The 16,577-nt window shown below is 40.9% G+C and overlaps 1 protein-coding gene and 1 long non-coding RNA gene across 3 annotated transcripts in view; one reads left to right on the forward strand and one right to left on the reverse strand.

The window, feature by feature from the left end:
- Positions 1–1,134, reverse strand: part of LOC106612355 (collagen alpha-5(IV) chain) — a 143,974-nt gene extending 142,840 nt beyond the window's left edge. Inside the window, exon 1 of the mRNA XM_014213415.2 lies at positions 662–1,134. Within this exon, the coding sequence (XP_014068890.1) occupies positions 662–751 (90 nt within the window). The 5' untranslated portion in view covers positions 752–1,134. The remainder of the gene's footprint in view (positions 1–661) is intronic.
- A 236-nt stretch (positions 1,135–1,370) lies between these two features.
- LOC106612356 (uncharacterized) lies at positions 1,371–4,955 on the forward strand. Of its 2 annotated transcripts, none has more exons than XR_001330278.2 (3): positions 1,371–1,681; positions 2,887–3,062; positions 4,428–4,955. It is a non-coding gene; the product is annotated as an uncharacterized lncRNA (long non-coding RNA). The 2 variants fall into 2 exon arrangements; XR_006771105.1 differs by having other exon boundaries at positions 2,887–3,036.
- The last annotated feature ends 11,622 nt before the right edge of the window (positions 4,956–16,577 follow it).

The raw sequence follows: 16,577 nt of genomic DNA on the forward strand, positions 1-16,577 counted from the left end.
ATTCCAGACTGTAGCTTTAAGTGCTTTTAGATGGGACAATGATGATGATTATGAAAAATGTATTAATTAACAAACAGCTTAATGAGCTATCTGTGGTGTGTGTGTGTGTGTGTGTGTGTGTGCGCGCGTGTGCGTGTGTGCGCGCGCGCAATAGCGCCTCTGTTGGAGCTGGCTGAATCTTTTTAACCATTTACATTCTACCTTATTAAAATTGTCATCACTCTACAACTAAATGCAATCTTTACCAGTAACCCAAAGCTTTGTAATACACCCGTCATGAGCCCTAGACCTGTAGAGGCAATAAATTACATCAACATAATTGAACTCTGACATCAATGCATTTTATACCCAGTTTAGCTCAACATAACGCTCCTGCTACCCTAAGTAAAAAGAAAACTAGGCTGGCTACCTGTATGAGTTAGGCTAACAATAATACGTATATTGGAGGCTATTCAGGTGACACATCATTTGAAGTAATTTCGGCTTGGATGACACGTCAACTCAGCTATATCGTCAACTCAGATTCATGTACGCAATAAACAATGGTTGAACAATATTTCCCATACAAATCAGTTATAACACATGCATGCACGATATACAGCAGACTTTACTCTAAGCTGAGCCCTTATAGACTAATTCAGCGTGGTATTTTCATACTTACATCATCTGTGTATGCAGGTGTGATGATGCCGCTGAGCAGTAGCAACACGACGCTCAGGAGCAGTGCGGAAAAAGTGAGAAAATCTGTCATTTCATTACCTACAGCAGTTCCATACAACGTTGGCGTCAGCCCCGTTTCAGTTGGTTATCTTTGTAACTGTAAAATCAATGCAGCAGCCCCCTGAATAACTCGCTTTTAGAAATAAGAAGAAATAGTCTACTGCTCGATATCACTGCGACAGGTTTCTGCACTTTGACATCCGTAGATCCTGCGCGTGGCAAAAATAACCTCCCTCAAGACAGTGCCTTTACCTTTGAGCCCCATTCACACCTGCGACAGCTAAGTATTTTAAGGCTAAATAATACCCCCAAGTCATAGGCTAAAAAGTGGAACCACTGAAATATAATAAGAACGAGTGGGACATACAAGCGTCGAATGAAATATTGTCTATGTTGTGAAAGTGAGTACTGTCAAGTGCTGGTTTAAGAATGAGCGGTGTACAGGTTTACTTGGCTTAAATACCGTAATACTTTGTGGGTAAGCTTCAATGTTTATGTTTAGTTTTTAATTAATAATGACACATGGTGATATGTTTTATATAGTATTATATACGTTTTTCTAAGGTAGGTATATTAATCCATTTGATAATATAAAAATAAACCTGTTAAATGTATTGTCAAATGTAGTTGCGCTCTTTAAGTTCGTTACGGTATGAGGTGCGGTGGCGAAGTGTTAGCCTCTATTCTTACTACCAGTTGTTGAGCTGTGTTTCTGTTAAGATTTAGACTTGTTGGTTCAACTTTTTATTGTATATTTTTCTTCCACGATATGAAGCCAAATGACACTCAACGATTCTGAAATAGCTAGGATATTTTTGAATTTTAGCTTGACACTATTTGTGGATAAATTTGATGGTTTTTCGATTTATGGAACAAGTGCAAGCGAAAGTAACGTTACTGGTGGGACTTGGACTTGCACGACGTTTCGTCAACGGAGTGTGACACAGTGATTAAGACTGGGGTAAGCATTTTTTTATTCCATAGCAACACCTATTGCCCACAATAAAACTGGATTGGGACGATTCTCTCACCCTAGCTAGGATATGATGGGGTGAGATTTGCTCAATAGTGCCCTAGGCCTAATATACATGTATTGGGTGGCATTTGCTACGGTTTAATTCGTTGTCTCTGCCATAACTTCACGACGCGCTCAGTTATATTGTAGTTTAATTGAATTCGCAGGATTATTGCCTAGACACATTTGAACCAATTTGAATTTTTCTTGGAACATACTCAGACCATGCCTTTCAAAGTATTTTTTTACTTGAGTAATTTAGGCTACACACATGTTTGATTCAGTAATTAATTTATTATAGTTTCAAGTTTATCTGGACTACTAGCCTATTCGCAGAGCAAGGATTGGGGACCTATTTTGTCAACGTAATTCAGTATGCATGTATCACAAAATCAGCACAATGTCCCCGCAATTCTTTACACAAGCACACTTAGGTTTATCGTGAATACAGTTACAGTGGTACACCATTGAGAGCTCGCCAAATGTTGTATACATGCAGAGTAGAACAAGTTGGTGAAGTTACTTTATAACAGCAATAATAATAAGAGGTCATAATGATGATGAGCATCAATATCATTGTCATCATCATATCATAATTGGTTGTAGGTTTTGAGGTTTAGCCTAGAAATAAATGGGGCACAAGCAGTAATACTTTTGGGGGGAAATCTTCAACATGTGATCTAATAACCTGGCTTTCATTTTGATGTTTGAAAATATTCATACATTATAATGATAAAGGGTTTATCTCAGGCTGCCTGTCAATAAACAAGCTTGTTGTGGAATGAGAACTGATCCGCAAAGTCCAACTTGTTCACAGTTCATCAGGTCGAAAAAATGTGTTATGACTATGTTCAGTGTGTGTGTCTGAATTAATCTATACATCCATTCATCCACTCTCTCTACTCAGTAATTTATTGATATTAATTTTTAAAAATGAATTAATGCATTTTTAATTGCACCAATTAAGGAGATACATTTTAACCCATTTAACAAACAGATGATTTTTCAATTCAGGAATGAACATTTCTATTTGGTTTCTGAATTGACTACATTTCAATGGAATTGAATTAACACTTTTACTGTGCATCAATTTACTCTGCCTTCCTATCTGAGAGTATTTTGTCTCTTATCATTGTTTGTTTATATCACAGGAGAGGTCGAGAGGCAGAGTCACATTGTTGGTGTTACACCAATCAGAGGCAAGGCAGAGGTCAAGGGCTTGTCTGGAGGCGGGACACGCCATAAGTGGCAGAGATGATGGTCTCTACCTGCTGCACCACCTGGGCCAAACTCTCTCTCTGGTCAGATTACCAACTCACATCTTATGGTGATCCCATTGTCTCATTTTCTCTCATCTCCTTCCATTCCCATCTTCTCCAGCTTTCATCTTCTCCAAATCTCATTTTCCTCGTCCTTGGCCAAAACAATCCATAGCCCCTTCCCAGCATGGTGGCACTTTAAAATCGGAGGACAGGGTCATAATAATGGCTGGAACAGAATCAATTGAATGGTATCAAACAGATGGTTTCCATGTGTTTGATACCATTCCATTCACTCATATCCAGACATTATTAGGAGCTGTCTTCCCCTCACCATCCTCCTCTGCCCCTTCCCCCAACTAGCACCTTCTACTTTTGGTGTTTGCAGATCTGAAGGAGTCAGACAGGTGTAGCAATATAGAGGAAACTCCCCTGAGTCTATTGGAGGGCTAGGTGTAGGAAACATCATCATTTTGTTTGTACGCCTATTCATTTCCATTTCGTCAGAGCCTATCGTTTCTCTCACACTCACATACCTCTACGATAAAAAGTTCCCTTATACCAGCAACAACAAAAAAGGTTCTGGCCATGATATTTATTACATTTCCAATTACTTGTGGTCACCAACTAGTTGATCACAATCGACTGGTCGATCTTCAATGAAATTATAATGCTCATTTACAGTAGCTGTGCCTCACAAGTATTACAACAAAGTATCTATTACCAGTATGATCGTATAATTTAAATGGTATATAATTTCTAAATCGTCTGAGAAGAACGATAATGCCAGGGCAATTCAAGCATAGCCAATATGCCGTTTTTATTGGTTAATATTGCATAGGCTTACGATTTTTAAGTAACGTTTAGAAAAATCTGAGCAGTCGGCATGCATTTTGACTCAGAAAGTAATCTTGACCCAGAAAAGGTTGGTGACCACTGTTCTATAGCATAGACCCTAGGGCAGTGGTCACCAACTGGTCTATCGCGATTGACTGGTTGATCTCCAAGCCATTCCTAGTTGATCACCAAACATTTCTGTAAAAAAAAGAAAACGATAAAGCCTTACCGGTGCTCCCTCCCTCCCCTCAGACTGACCATCAGAAGCTCACTTAGCTGTTTCTCACAAGTAATACAACAAATTATCTATTACCAATATGATCATATACAGATTTTTTTTAAATATAATTTAAAAATGGTCTGAGAAGAACAACATTGGCAGGGCAATTCAAGCATAGCCAATTTGCAGTGAAAAGGAAGTGGGCCTTTAGCCTACTGCACAAAACTCATTGCTACATAACTGTTTTTATTTGGTTAATGTTGCATAGGCTTAAGTCATGTGTATATTACATTTTTTATATTTTTGCTTTTACCCCAATTTTGTGGTATCCAATTGGTAGTTACAGTCTTGTCTCATTGCTGCAACTCCCATACAGACTCGGGAGAGGCGAAGGTCAAGAGCCATGTGTCTTCCGAAACACAACCCAACCAAGCCGCAGTGCTTCTTGACACAATGCCCAGAAGCCAGCCACACCAATGTGTCGGAGGAAACACTGTACACCTGGCAACTGTATCAGCGTGTATGTGCCCAGCCCGCCACAGGAGTTTCTAGAGAGCAATGGGACAAAGACATCCCTGCCGGACAAACCCTACACGTATGTTGGGAACATATATGTAATACATGTATTATATTTTGTATTAGCACTATGGTGACACCACCAATATAATTTAAAACGAGCATAAATAAGTCAGAAGTGGGTGTGGACAAGCCAGATGCGAGACAGGAAGATAATAGTGGCGAAAAGCCAAGGGGTGTTAATCATTTACAAAAAGAGGAGTGACCATGTATGTTATGTAAGGGTAAAACTGTATAAAAGCAGAGTGCTGAGACTGGAGAGGTCAGTTGTTCCATGGAATTGCTCGGCTTCTGTTACTTTTGTAATAAAGTGTATTTGAATTCACGAGTTCCGGTATCTGAGAAATATTTGGCCCAATATTTCCACAACAAACTCTGCCTACCCGGCAGGCCATAGAGAGCAAATCAAGTGCAACAATAGGCCTACCACTGGCCAATCAGATAGCTCAGATAACTGTCTGCACAGTGTCCTCGTGCTGATTTTATGAGTAAGTTCATGTTTAAGTTGTTATTCAGCACTGTCAACACTTTGTTCAACAGTTTTCTAAGCCATAAAATGTGTGTTTTTCCTACTTCCACTCACTCTACAACCACCACTGCAGCTGTAATTTATGAGTATAGCAAAGTGTTTCGATAACCTTGCGATGTTATTATTTGCGACTTGTGTCTTTTTAATATAGAGTAATATTTCAACATGAATTGGTGCATGAGGCAGAAATAATGCATTGCGACTTAAGTTTCACCATCAGCTGGAAGACTGTGTCCCCTTTTCTCAGTGGAGGGAGGGAGAGAGGAGGGACGATGAGTCAGGTGAGAGGCAGCCTCACCGCTGCTCCCTCCCCAAAGACTGACCATCAGATGCAGGCCATCCCTTACCAGTTGTGGAAAACCTTTGGCCAATTTGTCGCAAATTAGTGGAAAGCTCATATTTTCCCATTCAAATTAGTTTTATGGCACTGGGTAAATATTGGCCAAACACAGCATTGGTTTAATTCAACCCAGTTGGGTTGGGTTGTGCTTCTAACCCAGCACCTTGAGTTGAACACTTGACCCAGCTGCTGGGTAAATTAGACTATATTGTTGGGTTAAAACAACCCAGTGTGTTGGGTTGTGATGTAAACACATCACATTGGGTTGGGGGATTGACCCAGTAGCTGGGTCATTTTTTATTTTCAGTGTAAGCCTAATTTTAATTTTGCTTATATTTTTGTCTTCCCTACCATCCCACCCCCTCCCTTTCCTACACAATCAAGATACAATGTTGAATTTCTTCTAATTTATTTGCATTGCCTGCATGAACTTCAGCTGAACTTGATGTGGACATCACTGGGGCCGAGCTCCCTGTCATCCAGGACCTCTATAGGAAGCGGTGTCAGAGCAAGGCCCAACATTTTGCAAAGACTCCAGCCACCCAAGCCATAAACTGTTCTGTCTTCTACAGCATGGCAAGCGGTACCAGACCACCAAGTCTGGAACCAACAGGACCCTGAACAGCTTCTACCCCAAACCCATAACTGCTAAACAAGGCTGCTAAATCAAATGGCTACCCGGATTACCTGCATTGACCCTTTTTTGCACTGACTCTATGCACACACACTGACACCCCAACACAAACACTACATACGCCCACACACACACTCAGATCGCATGCGTGTGTGTGAGACACTATCTTAAGTGGTATTAACACAGATCTGTCTATCAGGCAGTGCCAGAGCAAATCGATAGATATTCACATTCACTGACACACTTTAGCAATCTTAGGCAATCACACATCATGCTGTTTTGCCATATGATAATGTTCTACATTTGGGACAAGTCAAAACATCTACATTGCGACATCTACAAACTATGAAATAGCACATATGGAATCATGTAGTAACCCAAAAAGTGTTAAACAAATCAAAATATATTTTAGATTCTTCAAAGTAGCCACCCTTTGCCTTGATGACAGCTTTGGGCCAAGTTGTTGGGGGTTAACTGCCTTGCTCAAGGGTAGAATAGCTGACTTTTTCAACTTGCTGGTTCTGGGATTTGAACCAGCAACCTTTCAGTTACTGGCCCAACGCTCTTAACCGCAAGGCTTAAACGCTAGGGGGTAGATTAAGGCAGTTTCACCCACATTTCTAAATTACATACTTTTAGGAGAGAAGGGTTGATAAGACAGGTGAAATGGTTGAACAAAAGGGAAGGGAGTGAGGAAAGAGCAAAATGAGTAGGGGCGTCAGTAGCTTTGATTTTCAGAAAGGCAGGCCGATTACCGGCAGGTTATCAGTTCGAACTAGGGCTGACCCCAATTTGTCAACTGGTCGATTGTTTGGTTGACCAAGATTTTATTCAGGTGAGCAGTAGAAAATATATACATGTATATATATATATTTGTTTTTTTTATGCACACGATACACCTTCCCATCTCAGTGAACTAATCCATTGTGGAGGCTGCGGGATGGCACAGTTCAAGAAGGGGAGTATGGCTAAAATGTACAATGCACATCTCTCTCCACAATGCACTCTCTCCCGCCAATTTGTGCACATTAATTGTTTCATAACTTCATTGTGTGAATTGTTTGCATTTCATTGTTAGTATCTATCAATTCCCCATGACATTTTAGTCATTGTCTTTTGTTTGGAGCGCTCTTGTCAATGTTGAGTAAGGACGCGCCCCTGATTACGCATTGAAGTAGGGCTATAGGTTACCTGGGCTGCTCGCAAATGTAGGCATATAAATGTGCCAATTTGGGGATCTGATAGTATTTCTGATTGGCTTAATGCACCACCACTAATGAGCTGCGGAGCTTCTCAAAGTAATGTTTTCTTCACCTCAAACAGAAAGCAAACTAAGTCTGTTTTTATATTAATTGAGAATGACAATAGTTTCTTAATGTATTTGAAAAATAATTTCAGCGCTCTCCCTTTCGATAACCACTCAGCTTGAAAGGGAAAAATGTCATGTCTGATCCAGTGGAAACATCATAAAATAGCCCTAACTGATGACCTCTTATCACTTGCGCAAATAGCCTACAGCTGTGTCTGTCCCGAGCTTTTATTAACCTTTTATTTAACCAGGGAAAACACATTGAGACCTAGGTCTCATTTGCAAATGTGCCCTGGGAAAAATACAGAAAATAAAATGATACCCAATTTAAAACACAAATTTAAATAAATAGCAAATATTATATAAAACAGTCAAACAAAACAAACACATGTATCAAAATAAAAATCCCTCACCTTTCTCCTAAACTGACCCAGAGACAACAACACATCCAAATTAAATGTTACTTTGAGATTATTCCACATGATAGGGGCCTGGTAGGAAAAGGCAGATTTACCCAACTCTGTGGATACACGTGAAGTCTCCATCATTAACTAATCCTGTGATCTAGTGTTGTAATCCAAGTTCCTATATTTCAACAATGATGTTAAGTAAATTGGTAGTTTATTGAGTAAGGCTTTATAAACAAAAACAGAATAATGAAGTGACCTACGTGATTTTAGCTAGGTCCAATCAACTTTATGATAAAGAATGCAGTGGTGTTAAAGCTGTCAGATGTTATAAAACGAAGTGCGCTATGATAAATTGTGTCCAAGGGCTTCAAACACTGGTCGCTGTATTCATGTATATAATATCGCCACAATCTATAACAGGAATAAATGTAGACTGAATGCAGCTGCCATTCAGTTACATTATTACATGATTTGGAAAATAACATGTACTTGGTTTTACCAGCATTTAGTACCAACTTCAGGTCAACCAAGGCTTTATGCAAGGTAGTAAAAGCAGACTGAAGCGTCAACAGAGCCTGAGATGCCATAGGGGCAGTAGCATATACAACAGTGTCATCTGCGTACAGATGAAAGTTACAGTTTTGTACAAATAGACCAATGCTGTTAAATAATTTTCAAACCAGCTACAAGCAGCCTGACCTATGCCAATCGTAGAGAGTTTCTGAATAAGTAAGGTGTGATCCGTAGTGTCGAATGCCTTGGACAGTCAATGAAGAGGGCAGCACAGTGTTTCTCACTGAAGCGAGAAACTCTTGAGGTCACAGAATATTGTATACAATTTTGCAAGTTTGCAAGCACAAGCTAACTTAGCTAATGTTAGCTAACGAGTGAAACAGTGTCAGACACAGTCCAGAAGAAGTGTCAAACTTAGCTAGCTAGCTAAGGTAGTTAGCTAACTAAGCTGCCGTTACAGACACAGGCATAGTTATCTAGCTAGCCAAACGTTTGCCCCACCAAGATTTACATGCTAAAATTGGCACTGCCATAACCCAACCTTAATAACCTAGCACCAACCACCCAACCTTGCTGTTTTTACAGATAACAACCGAACTATTGACCCAATGCCTGCAACCCAGCAATTGGGTCATCCAAACAACCCAGCATTTTTTTATGTAACTTCCATCTCAAAGCCATGCATGCAAGAAGCTTTAAGCCTGTCTGGTGCACACATTTATCTGTCCTCAGTTTAATTGAAGGCCCGAATCTGCCTTTTTGCCTTACTGATTGCTTCTAGAACGAGAGAAAGAACAACATGATCAAGATGAGCTAGCTACTACTAGTTTAAAGCAAATAAATATCTAATTGTTACAAAGAATGAATGTCTGGGCTACATTTGAGAATGCATGCATTTGCTTACCTTATCAATCTTGAAGACAGTACACTCATTTATCACTGAAAATAAGTGTTATGAGTGATTGCATCACAAACATATTTCCAGGGTGTTGATGCATCCTCCTCCATGCTTCTTCCAACACTAAGGATAGGTGAAGAGTATCCATCTGCAAAATTGAAGTTTTGCTTTAATGCCAAATCAATTCATATTCTTTATACCGTAGCAATTGTGCTAGCAAACATGCTACTGATGTCACGTCCTGACCATAGTAAGATGTGATTTTCTATGGTAGAGTAGGTCAGGGCGTGACAGGGGGTGTTTTGTGTTTTTCTATGTTTAAGTTCTAGTTTTTCTATTTCAATGTTGGTTATGGGGGGGGTTGATCTCCAATTGGAGGCAGCTGGTCCTCGTTGCCTCTGATTGGAGATCATATTTAAGTAGTTTTTTTTTCTTCACCTTTGTGGGCAGTTATTTTCTGTTTAGTCTTTGTACCTGACAGAACTGTATTTCTGATCATTTGCCTTTTGTCTTTACTATTTTTGAGTTAATACATATCATAATGAGCACTCAACACGCTGCGTTTTGGTCCCCTCTATACGACGCACGTTACAACTGAACCTGTTGAACAACTGAAACTGTTACAACTGAACCTGAAGATATTTACATGAATATTAAGACAGCAATGTATTCACCTAAAAATATACACTACCAGTCAAAAGTCTTAGAACACCTACTCATTCAAGGTTGTTTTTCTTTTACTATTTTCTACATTGTAGAATAAAAGAGAAGACATCAAAAACTATCATACTTGAAGGTAAGACCAAGATGCAGACTGTCGGAGTAACAATGTTTATTACAGCAATTGGGCAGGCAAACGACAGGTCAAGGCAGGCAGGGGTCGATAACCAGAGTAGTGGGGGAAAGGTACAGGACGGTAGGCAGGCTCAGGGTCGGGTCAGGCAGAGGTCGGTAATCCAGAGGTGGGGCAAAGGTACAGGATGGCAGGCAGGCTCAGGTAGAGTGGTCAGGCAGGCAGGCTCAGAGACAGGACAGGCAAGGGTCAAAACCAGAAGAGCGAGAAAAAGAGAGTCTAAGGAAAAGCAGGCGCTGAGACAAAAAAAACGCTGGTTGACTTGACAAACAAGACGAACTGGCAACTGACAAACAGAGAACACAGGTATAAATACACAAGGGATAATGGGGAAGATGGGCGACACCTGGAGGGGGGTGGAGACAATCACAAAGTCAGGTGAAACAGATCAGGGTGTGACAAAAACTGAAATAACACATATGGAATCATTTAGTAACCAACAAAGTGTTAAAAAAATCAAAATATATTTTATATTTGAGATTCTTCAAATAGCCATCCTTTGCCTTGATGACAGCTTTGAACACTCTTGGCATTCTCTCAACCGGCTTCACCCGGAATGATTTTCCAATAGTCTTGAAGGAGTTCCCACATATGCTGAGCACTTGTCTGCTTTTCCTTCACTCTGCGGTCCGACTCATCCCAAAACATCTCAATTTGGTTAAGGTCGGGGGATTGTGGAGGCCAGGTCATCTGATGCACCACTCCATCTCTCTCCTTCTTGGTAAAATAGCCTTTACACAGCCTGGAGGTGTGTTGGGTCATTGCACTGTTGAAAAACAAAGACCAAACCAGATGGGATGGCGTATTTCTGCAGAATGCTGTGGTAGCCATGCTGGTTAAGTATGCCTTGAATTCTAAATAAATCACTGACAGTGTCACCAGCAAAGCACCCCCACAGCATTACACCTCCTCCATGCTTTACGGTGGGAAATACACATGCGAAGATCATCCGTTCATTCACACCACGTATAACAAAGACAAGACGGTTGGAACCAAAAATCTCCAATTTGGACTCCAGACCAAAGGACAAATTTCCACCGGTCTAATGTCAATTGCTCCTGTTTCTTGGCCCAAGCAAGTCTCTTCTTATCATTGGTGTCCTTTAGTAGTGGTTTCTTTGCAGCAATTTGACCATGAAGTCCTGATTCATGCAGTCTCCTCTGAACAGTTGATGTTGAGATGTGTCTGTTACTTGAACTCTGTGAAGCATTTATTTGGGCGGCAATTTCTGAGGCTAGTAACTCTAATGAACTTATCCTCTGCAGTAGAGGTACCTCTGGGTCTTCCATTCCTGTGGCGGTCCTCATGAGCCAGTTTCATCATAGCGCTTGATGGGTTTTGCGACTGCACTTGAATTAACTTTCAAAGTTTTTGACATTTTACTGATTGAAGTAATGTAATGGACTGTCATTTCTCCTTGCCTATTTGAGTTGTTCTTGCCATAATATGGACTTTGTCTTTTACCAAATAGGGGTATCTTCTGTATACCCCCCTACCTTGTCACAACACAACTGATTGGCTCAAACGCATTAAGAAGGAAAGAAATTCCACAAATTAACTTTTAAGAAGGCACACCAGTTAATTTAAATGCATTCCTGGTGACTACTCCATGAATTTGGTTGTGAGAATGCCAAGAGTGTGCAAAGCTGTCATCAAGGCAAAGAGTGGCTATTTGAAGAATCTCACATATGAAACATATTTTGATTTGTTTAACACTTTTTTGGTAGCTACGTGATTTCATGTGTTATTTCATAGTGTTGATGTCTTCACTATTATTCTACAATGTAGAAAATAATAAAAATGAATAAAAACCCTTGAATGAGTAGGTGTTCTAAAACATTTGACCGGTAGTGTAAGTGTGTAGGCAAATCATTAGTTAGCTATCTGCCTATTACATTAATTGTACAAACATACACTGCTCAAAAAAATAAAGGGAACACTTAAACAGCACAATGTAACTCCAAGTCAATCACTCTTCTGTGAAATCAAACTGTCCACTTACGAAGCAACACTGATTGACAATAAATTCCACATGCTGTTGTGCAAATGGAATAGACAACAGGTGGATATTATAGGCAATTAGCAAGACACCCCCAATAAAGGAGTGGTTCTGCAGGTGGTGACCACAGACCACTTCTCAGTTACTATGCTTCCTGGCTGATGTTTTGATCACTTTTGAATGCTGGCGGTGCTTTCACTCTAGTGGTAGCATGAGACGGAGTCTACAACCCACACAAGTGGCTCAGGTAGTGCAGCTCATCCAGGATGGCACATCAATGTGAGCTGTGGCAAGAAGGTTTGCTGTGTCTGTCAGCGTAGTGTCCAGAGCATGGAGGCGCTACCAGGAGACAGGCCAGTACATCAGGAGACGTGGAGGAGGCCGTAGGAGGGCAACAACACAGCTGCAGGACCGCTACCTCCGCCTTTGTGCAAGGAGGAGCAGGAGGAGCACTGCCAGAGCCCTGCAAAATGACCTCCAGCAGGCCACAAATGTGCATGTGTCTGCTCAAACGGTCAGAAACAGATTCCATGAGGGTGGTATGAGGGCCTGACGTCCACAGGTGGGGGTTGTGCTTACAGCCTAACACCGTGCAGGACGTTTGGCATTTGCCAGAGAACACCAAGATTGGCAAATTCGCCACTGGCGCCCTGTGCTCTTCACAGATGAAAGCAGGTTCACACTGAGCACATGTGACAGACGTGACAGAGTCTGGAGACGCCGTGGATAACGTTCTGCTGCCTGCAACATCCTCCAGCATGACCAGTTTGGCGGTGGGTCAGTCATGGTGTGGGGTGGCATTTCTTTGGAGGGCCGCACAGCCCTCCATGTGCTCGCCAGCGGTAGCCTGACTGCCATTAGGTACCGAGATGAGATCCTCAGACCCCTTGTGAGACCATATGCTGGTGCGGTTGGCCCTGGGTTCCTCCTAATGCAAGACAATGCTAGACCTCATGTGGCTTGAATGGGTCAGCAGTTCCTGCAAGAGGAAGGCATTAATGCTATGGACTGGCCTGCCCATTCCCCAGACCTGAATCCAATTGAGCACATCTGGGACATCATGTCTCGCTCCATCCACCAACGCCACGTTGCACCACAGACTGTCCAGGAGTTGGCGGATGCTTTAGTCCAGGTCTGGGAGGAGATCCCTCAGGAGACCATCTGCCACCTCATCAGGAGCATGCCCAGGCGTTGTAGGGAGGTCATACAGGCACGTGGAGGCCACACACACTACTGAGCCTCATTTTGACTTGTTTTAAGGACATTACATCAAAGTTGGATCAGCCTGTAGTGTGGTTTTCCACTTTAATTTTGAGTGTGACTCCAAATCCAGACCTCCATGGGTTGATAAATTGGATTTCCATTGATTCTTTTTGTGTGATTTTGTTGTCAGCACATTCAACTATGTAAAGAAAAAAGTATTTAATAAGATTATTTCATTCATTCAGATGTAGGATGTGTTATTTTAGTGTTCCCTTTATTTTTTTGAGCAGTGTATAATAGCTAACGTTAGCTAGCTGAGCGCTAGCCAGTCAGTGGCGCTTACAGATTGATACTGGTATCAACAAAATGCATTTCACTCTATCCCATACATTGCTATCTGGGCATCATTTAGCTAATAACATGTTAACGTTTATTAGGATGTTGAATTATTAAGTTAGACACTCACCGGCCAACTTTGTTAGGTAGCTAGCTAAATATCTTGGTTTCATTTTCCAATAGATGTTTCTAATTCTCCTGATTGGTCATCAATGGTTACTGGTCTTGGAACTGTTGCCAAGGTTTACCACAGATTCAAATTGAATCTTGAGAGAATTATCTGCCAGAAAAAACCTTTGGCGAACTGTTTACCACTAGTGGCAATAAATATTTTTGTTGCCAAAGATTTGTCGCAGATTCACCACTAGTGGCAAACATTTGCAAGCTTCTGGCAACATTTTGTGCCACACTATTTCGATTTCAGCAAATTTACCACAAAGTTGTGGAAGTTTGCTGCAACAAATTCATTTTTTAAGGGTTCAGTCCAGTAAAAAAAAAAGCAAATGATTATGCTCACTCAGCTGTGCTTCAAAAGTAATTCAACAAATGATCTATTACCAGTGTGATCATACACCTAAAATGTTTAAATATAATTTCAAAATGGTTTTAAAAAAACAACATTGATAGGGCAATTTAAGTGTAGCCAATATGCAGCGATAATGTATTGGGCCTATAGCCTACTGCACAAACTTCATTATGACAGAATCATGTTTAAATCATGTTTAAAAAAAAACATCTGAGTGATAGATCTTGTCTTACATTTTGACTAAGAAAGTTAGCTTGCAGCTGTTAAGAAATTTCATGAATAGGACATAATGTGTGGATTGCAGAATAAAGGGTCTAGCTTTTTGGGTGCTTTTATTCAAACCTGGATTCAAATACAAATAATTTGTAATACTCTATCTGGGCTTGATTGAGCCTGCATGGTACAATGGAACCTATAGAATAGTCAAAAAGGTTAAAACCCTGCCCATATGGCACTCCAAGTAGACAAGATTTAAAATGGTATTGAATGGTATCAAATGGTATTGAATCCAGGTCTGCTTTTCTTCACTTCTGAAACCAACTGGTGCAAACACGGGCCCTAACTTTAATGTCTTATCTTCTACAGGTGGCTTGTGATAATGGTTGTTGCTAGACAGACCGTAATGGGGGTGAGTGAGTGGTTTCTCCGAAATATATAATAGGTTTACGTTACCCAATGACACAGGGATACTTTAGGCCAGAATGATAAAATACAGGTTAATGACTGTTTACTTGCTTAACCCTTGCAGGTACTGTATATGTGCTTTATTCTTTAAATTACAGTGATTGTTAACGTTCATTGATGTGCATGCTAACCTCACAATGTCACTGGATCTGTCCTGTTACTAGTATATATGAAGTAGAAAGAAGTCTCATCATGCTTTGACCCTTTAACCTCCACTTCCTGTCGAGTGTTCAGCATTTGGTTCGGACCAGGCCTGTGTCCCAATAATCTGTCCTTTCTCCTGAATTGCATAGCCACAGGAAGTAGGGGTGCTGCTACACCCCCTGAAAAAAACAGAATAAAAAAACAATATTAATTTCCTTTACTAGTCCTATATTAGAAGAACGATATAGCCGTTTGTAGCGTGGGCAAAAAATTCAAAGCACCCCCACTCCCAAACATCTGCAGAATTGTACACTTGTTTACTTCCCTTCATGGATTTTAGAGGAAATTACTGATTTATGAAATAGACTGGAAATTCCTTCTAGCCCAGCTTTTCCCAAACTCGGTCCTCGAACCCCAAGGGGTGCTCAATTACTTGTTTTGCCCTAACACTACACAGCTGATTTAAATGATCAAAGCTTGATGATTAGGAGATTACTTGAATCAGCTGTGTGGTGCTACGGCAAAAAACAGGGACGCAACTTTGGTTTTAGAAGTGGGGGGGGACATATTTTTTTTTTTTAATCCAGTCGGATAAACACTCCAAACAGCCTACCGACTGCTCGGAGGCATCCACATTGTCCTAAAGCACACCATTACATTGTTTTGTATCACATTCCAATGATAAATCTGGGGGGGACAAAAATGCAATTTCAGAATATAGGGGGGACATGTCCCCTTCGTCCCTGGCAAAAACACAAAACGTGCACCCCTTGGGGTCTCGAGGACCGAGTTTGGGAAACCCTGCTCTAGCCCATGCCTACACAAATCAAAGGCTTTTACATTTGTGGGGAGAAGTGTACATGTGTACACCTCAGGGAAAAGGGACGCAGGGCTGCTTGGCACTCTGCTTTTCTCAATGCTCAATGCATTATAGTAATGTTGGGCCAAAAAGTTAGTTTCTCCCCACCACAGCTCTTTTTATTTTCTTAATTTGAACAGGGACTCGCCATTGAGACCAGGGTCTCTTTCACAGGGGAGCCCTGCACATACAATTTATGAGGCGAAAAAGCAAATCAATGTATAACAAACTAAATACAGCACAACACACATATTCATAAAAAAAAAAAAAAAGTCAGGGCTATACAATTCTGGCTTTCAAGGGCCAAGGTAATGCTGGTTTTCTTTTCTAACCGGTAGTTGGCCATAGCCCCGTACTGAACCAACCTGTAAACTCGCGAGATCAGGATGGTTCGATGCGAGGCTGTTGGCCATGTCGTTCATTGGTCTTTGGCCATTGTCATTCATTTGTCATTGGCCATTGTCATTTGCCCAAGTAAAGTCACACTGTAGGGGTTGCATGCATGGGACAAATTGGTTGCCTTGGAGAGTTGGCATATTACATGAGATGTTGTTTTGTGTGTGTTTTGATGGTGTATCAGGGCAAGTATTCATTAATTTTACACAAAACTACCCTAGATCTTTCCACCAGTATCGCTGCATATCCAAGATGCATATCCAAGACGCTTAGATAGATTTGCAAGTACGTGTTTGTGTGTGGCGTGTGTGCGTTAG

Source organism: Salmo salar, chromosome ssa09, assembly GCF_905237065.1.
Source record: "Salmo salar chromosome ssa09, Ssal_v3.1, whole genome shotgun sequence".
Lineage (NCBI taxonomy): Eukaryota > Metazoa > Chordata > Actinopteri > Salmoniformes > Salmonidae > Salmo > Salmo salar.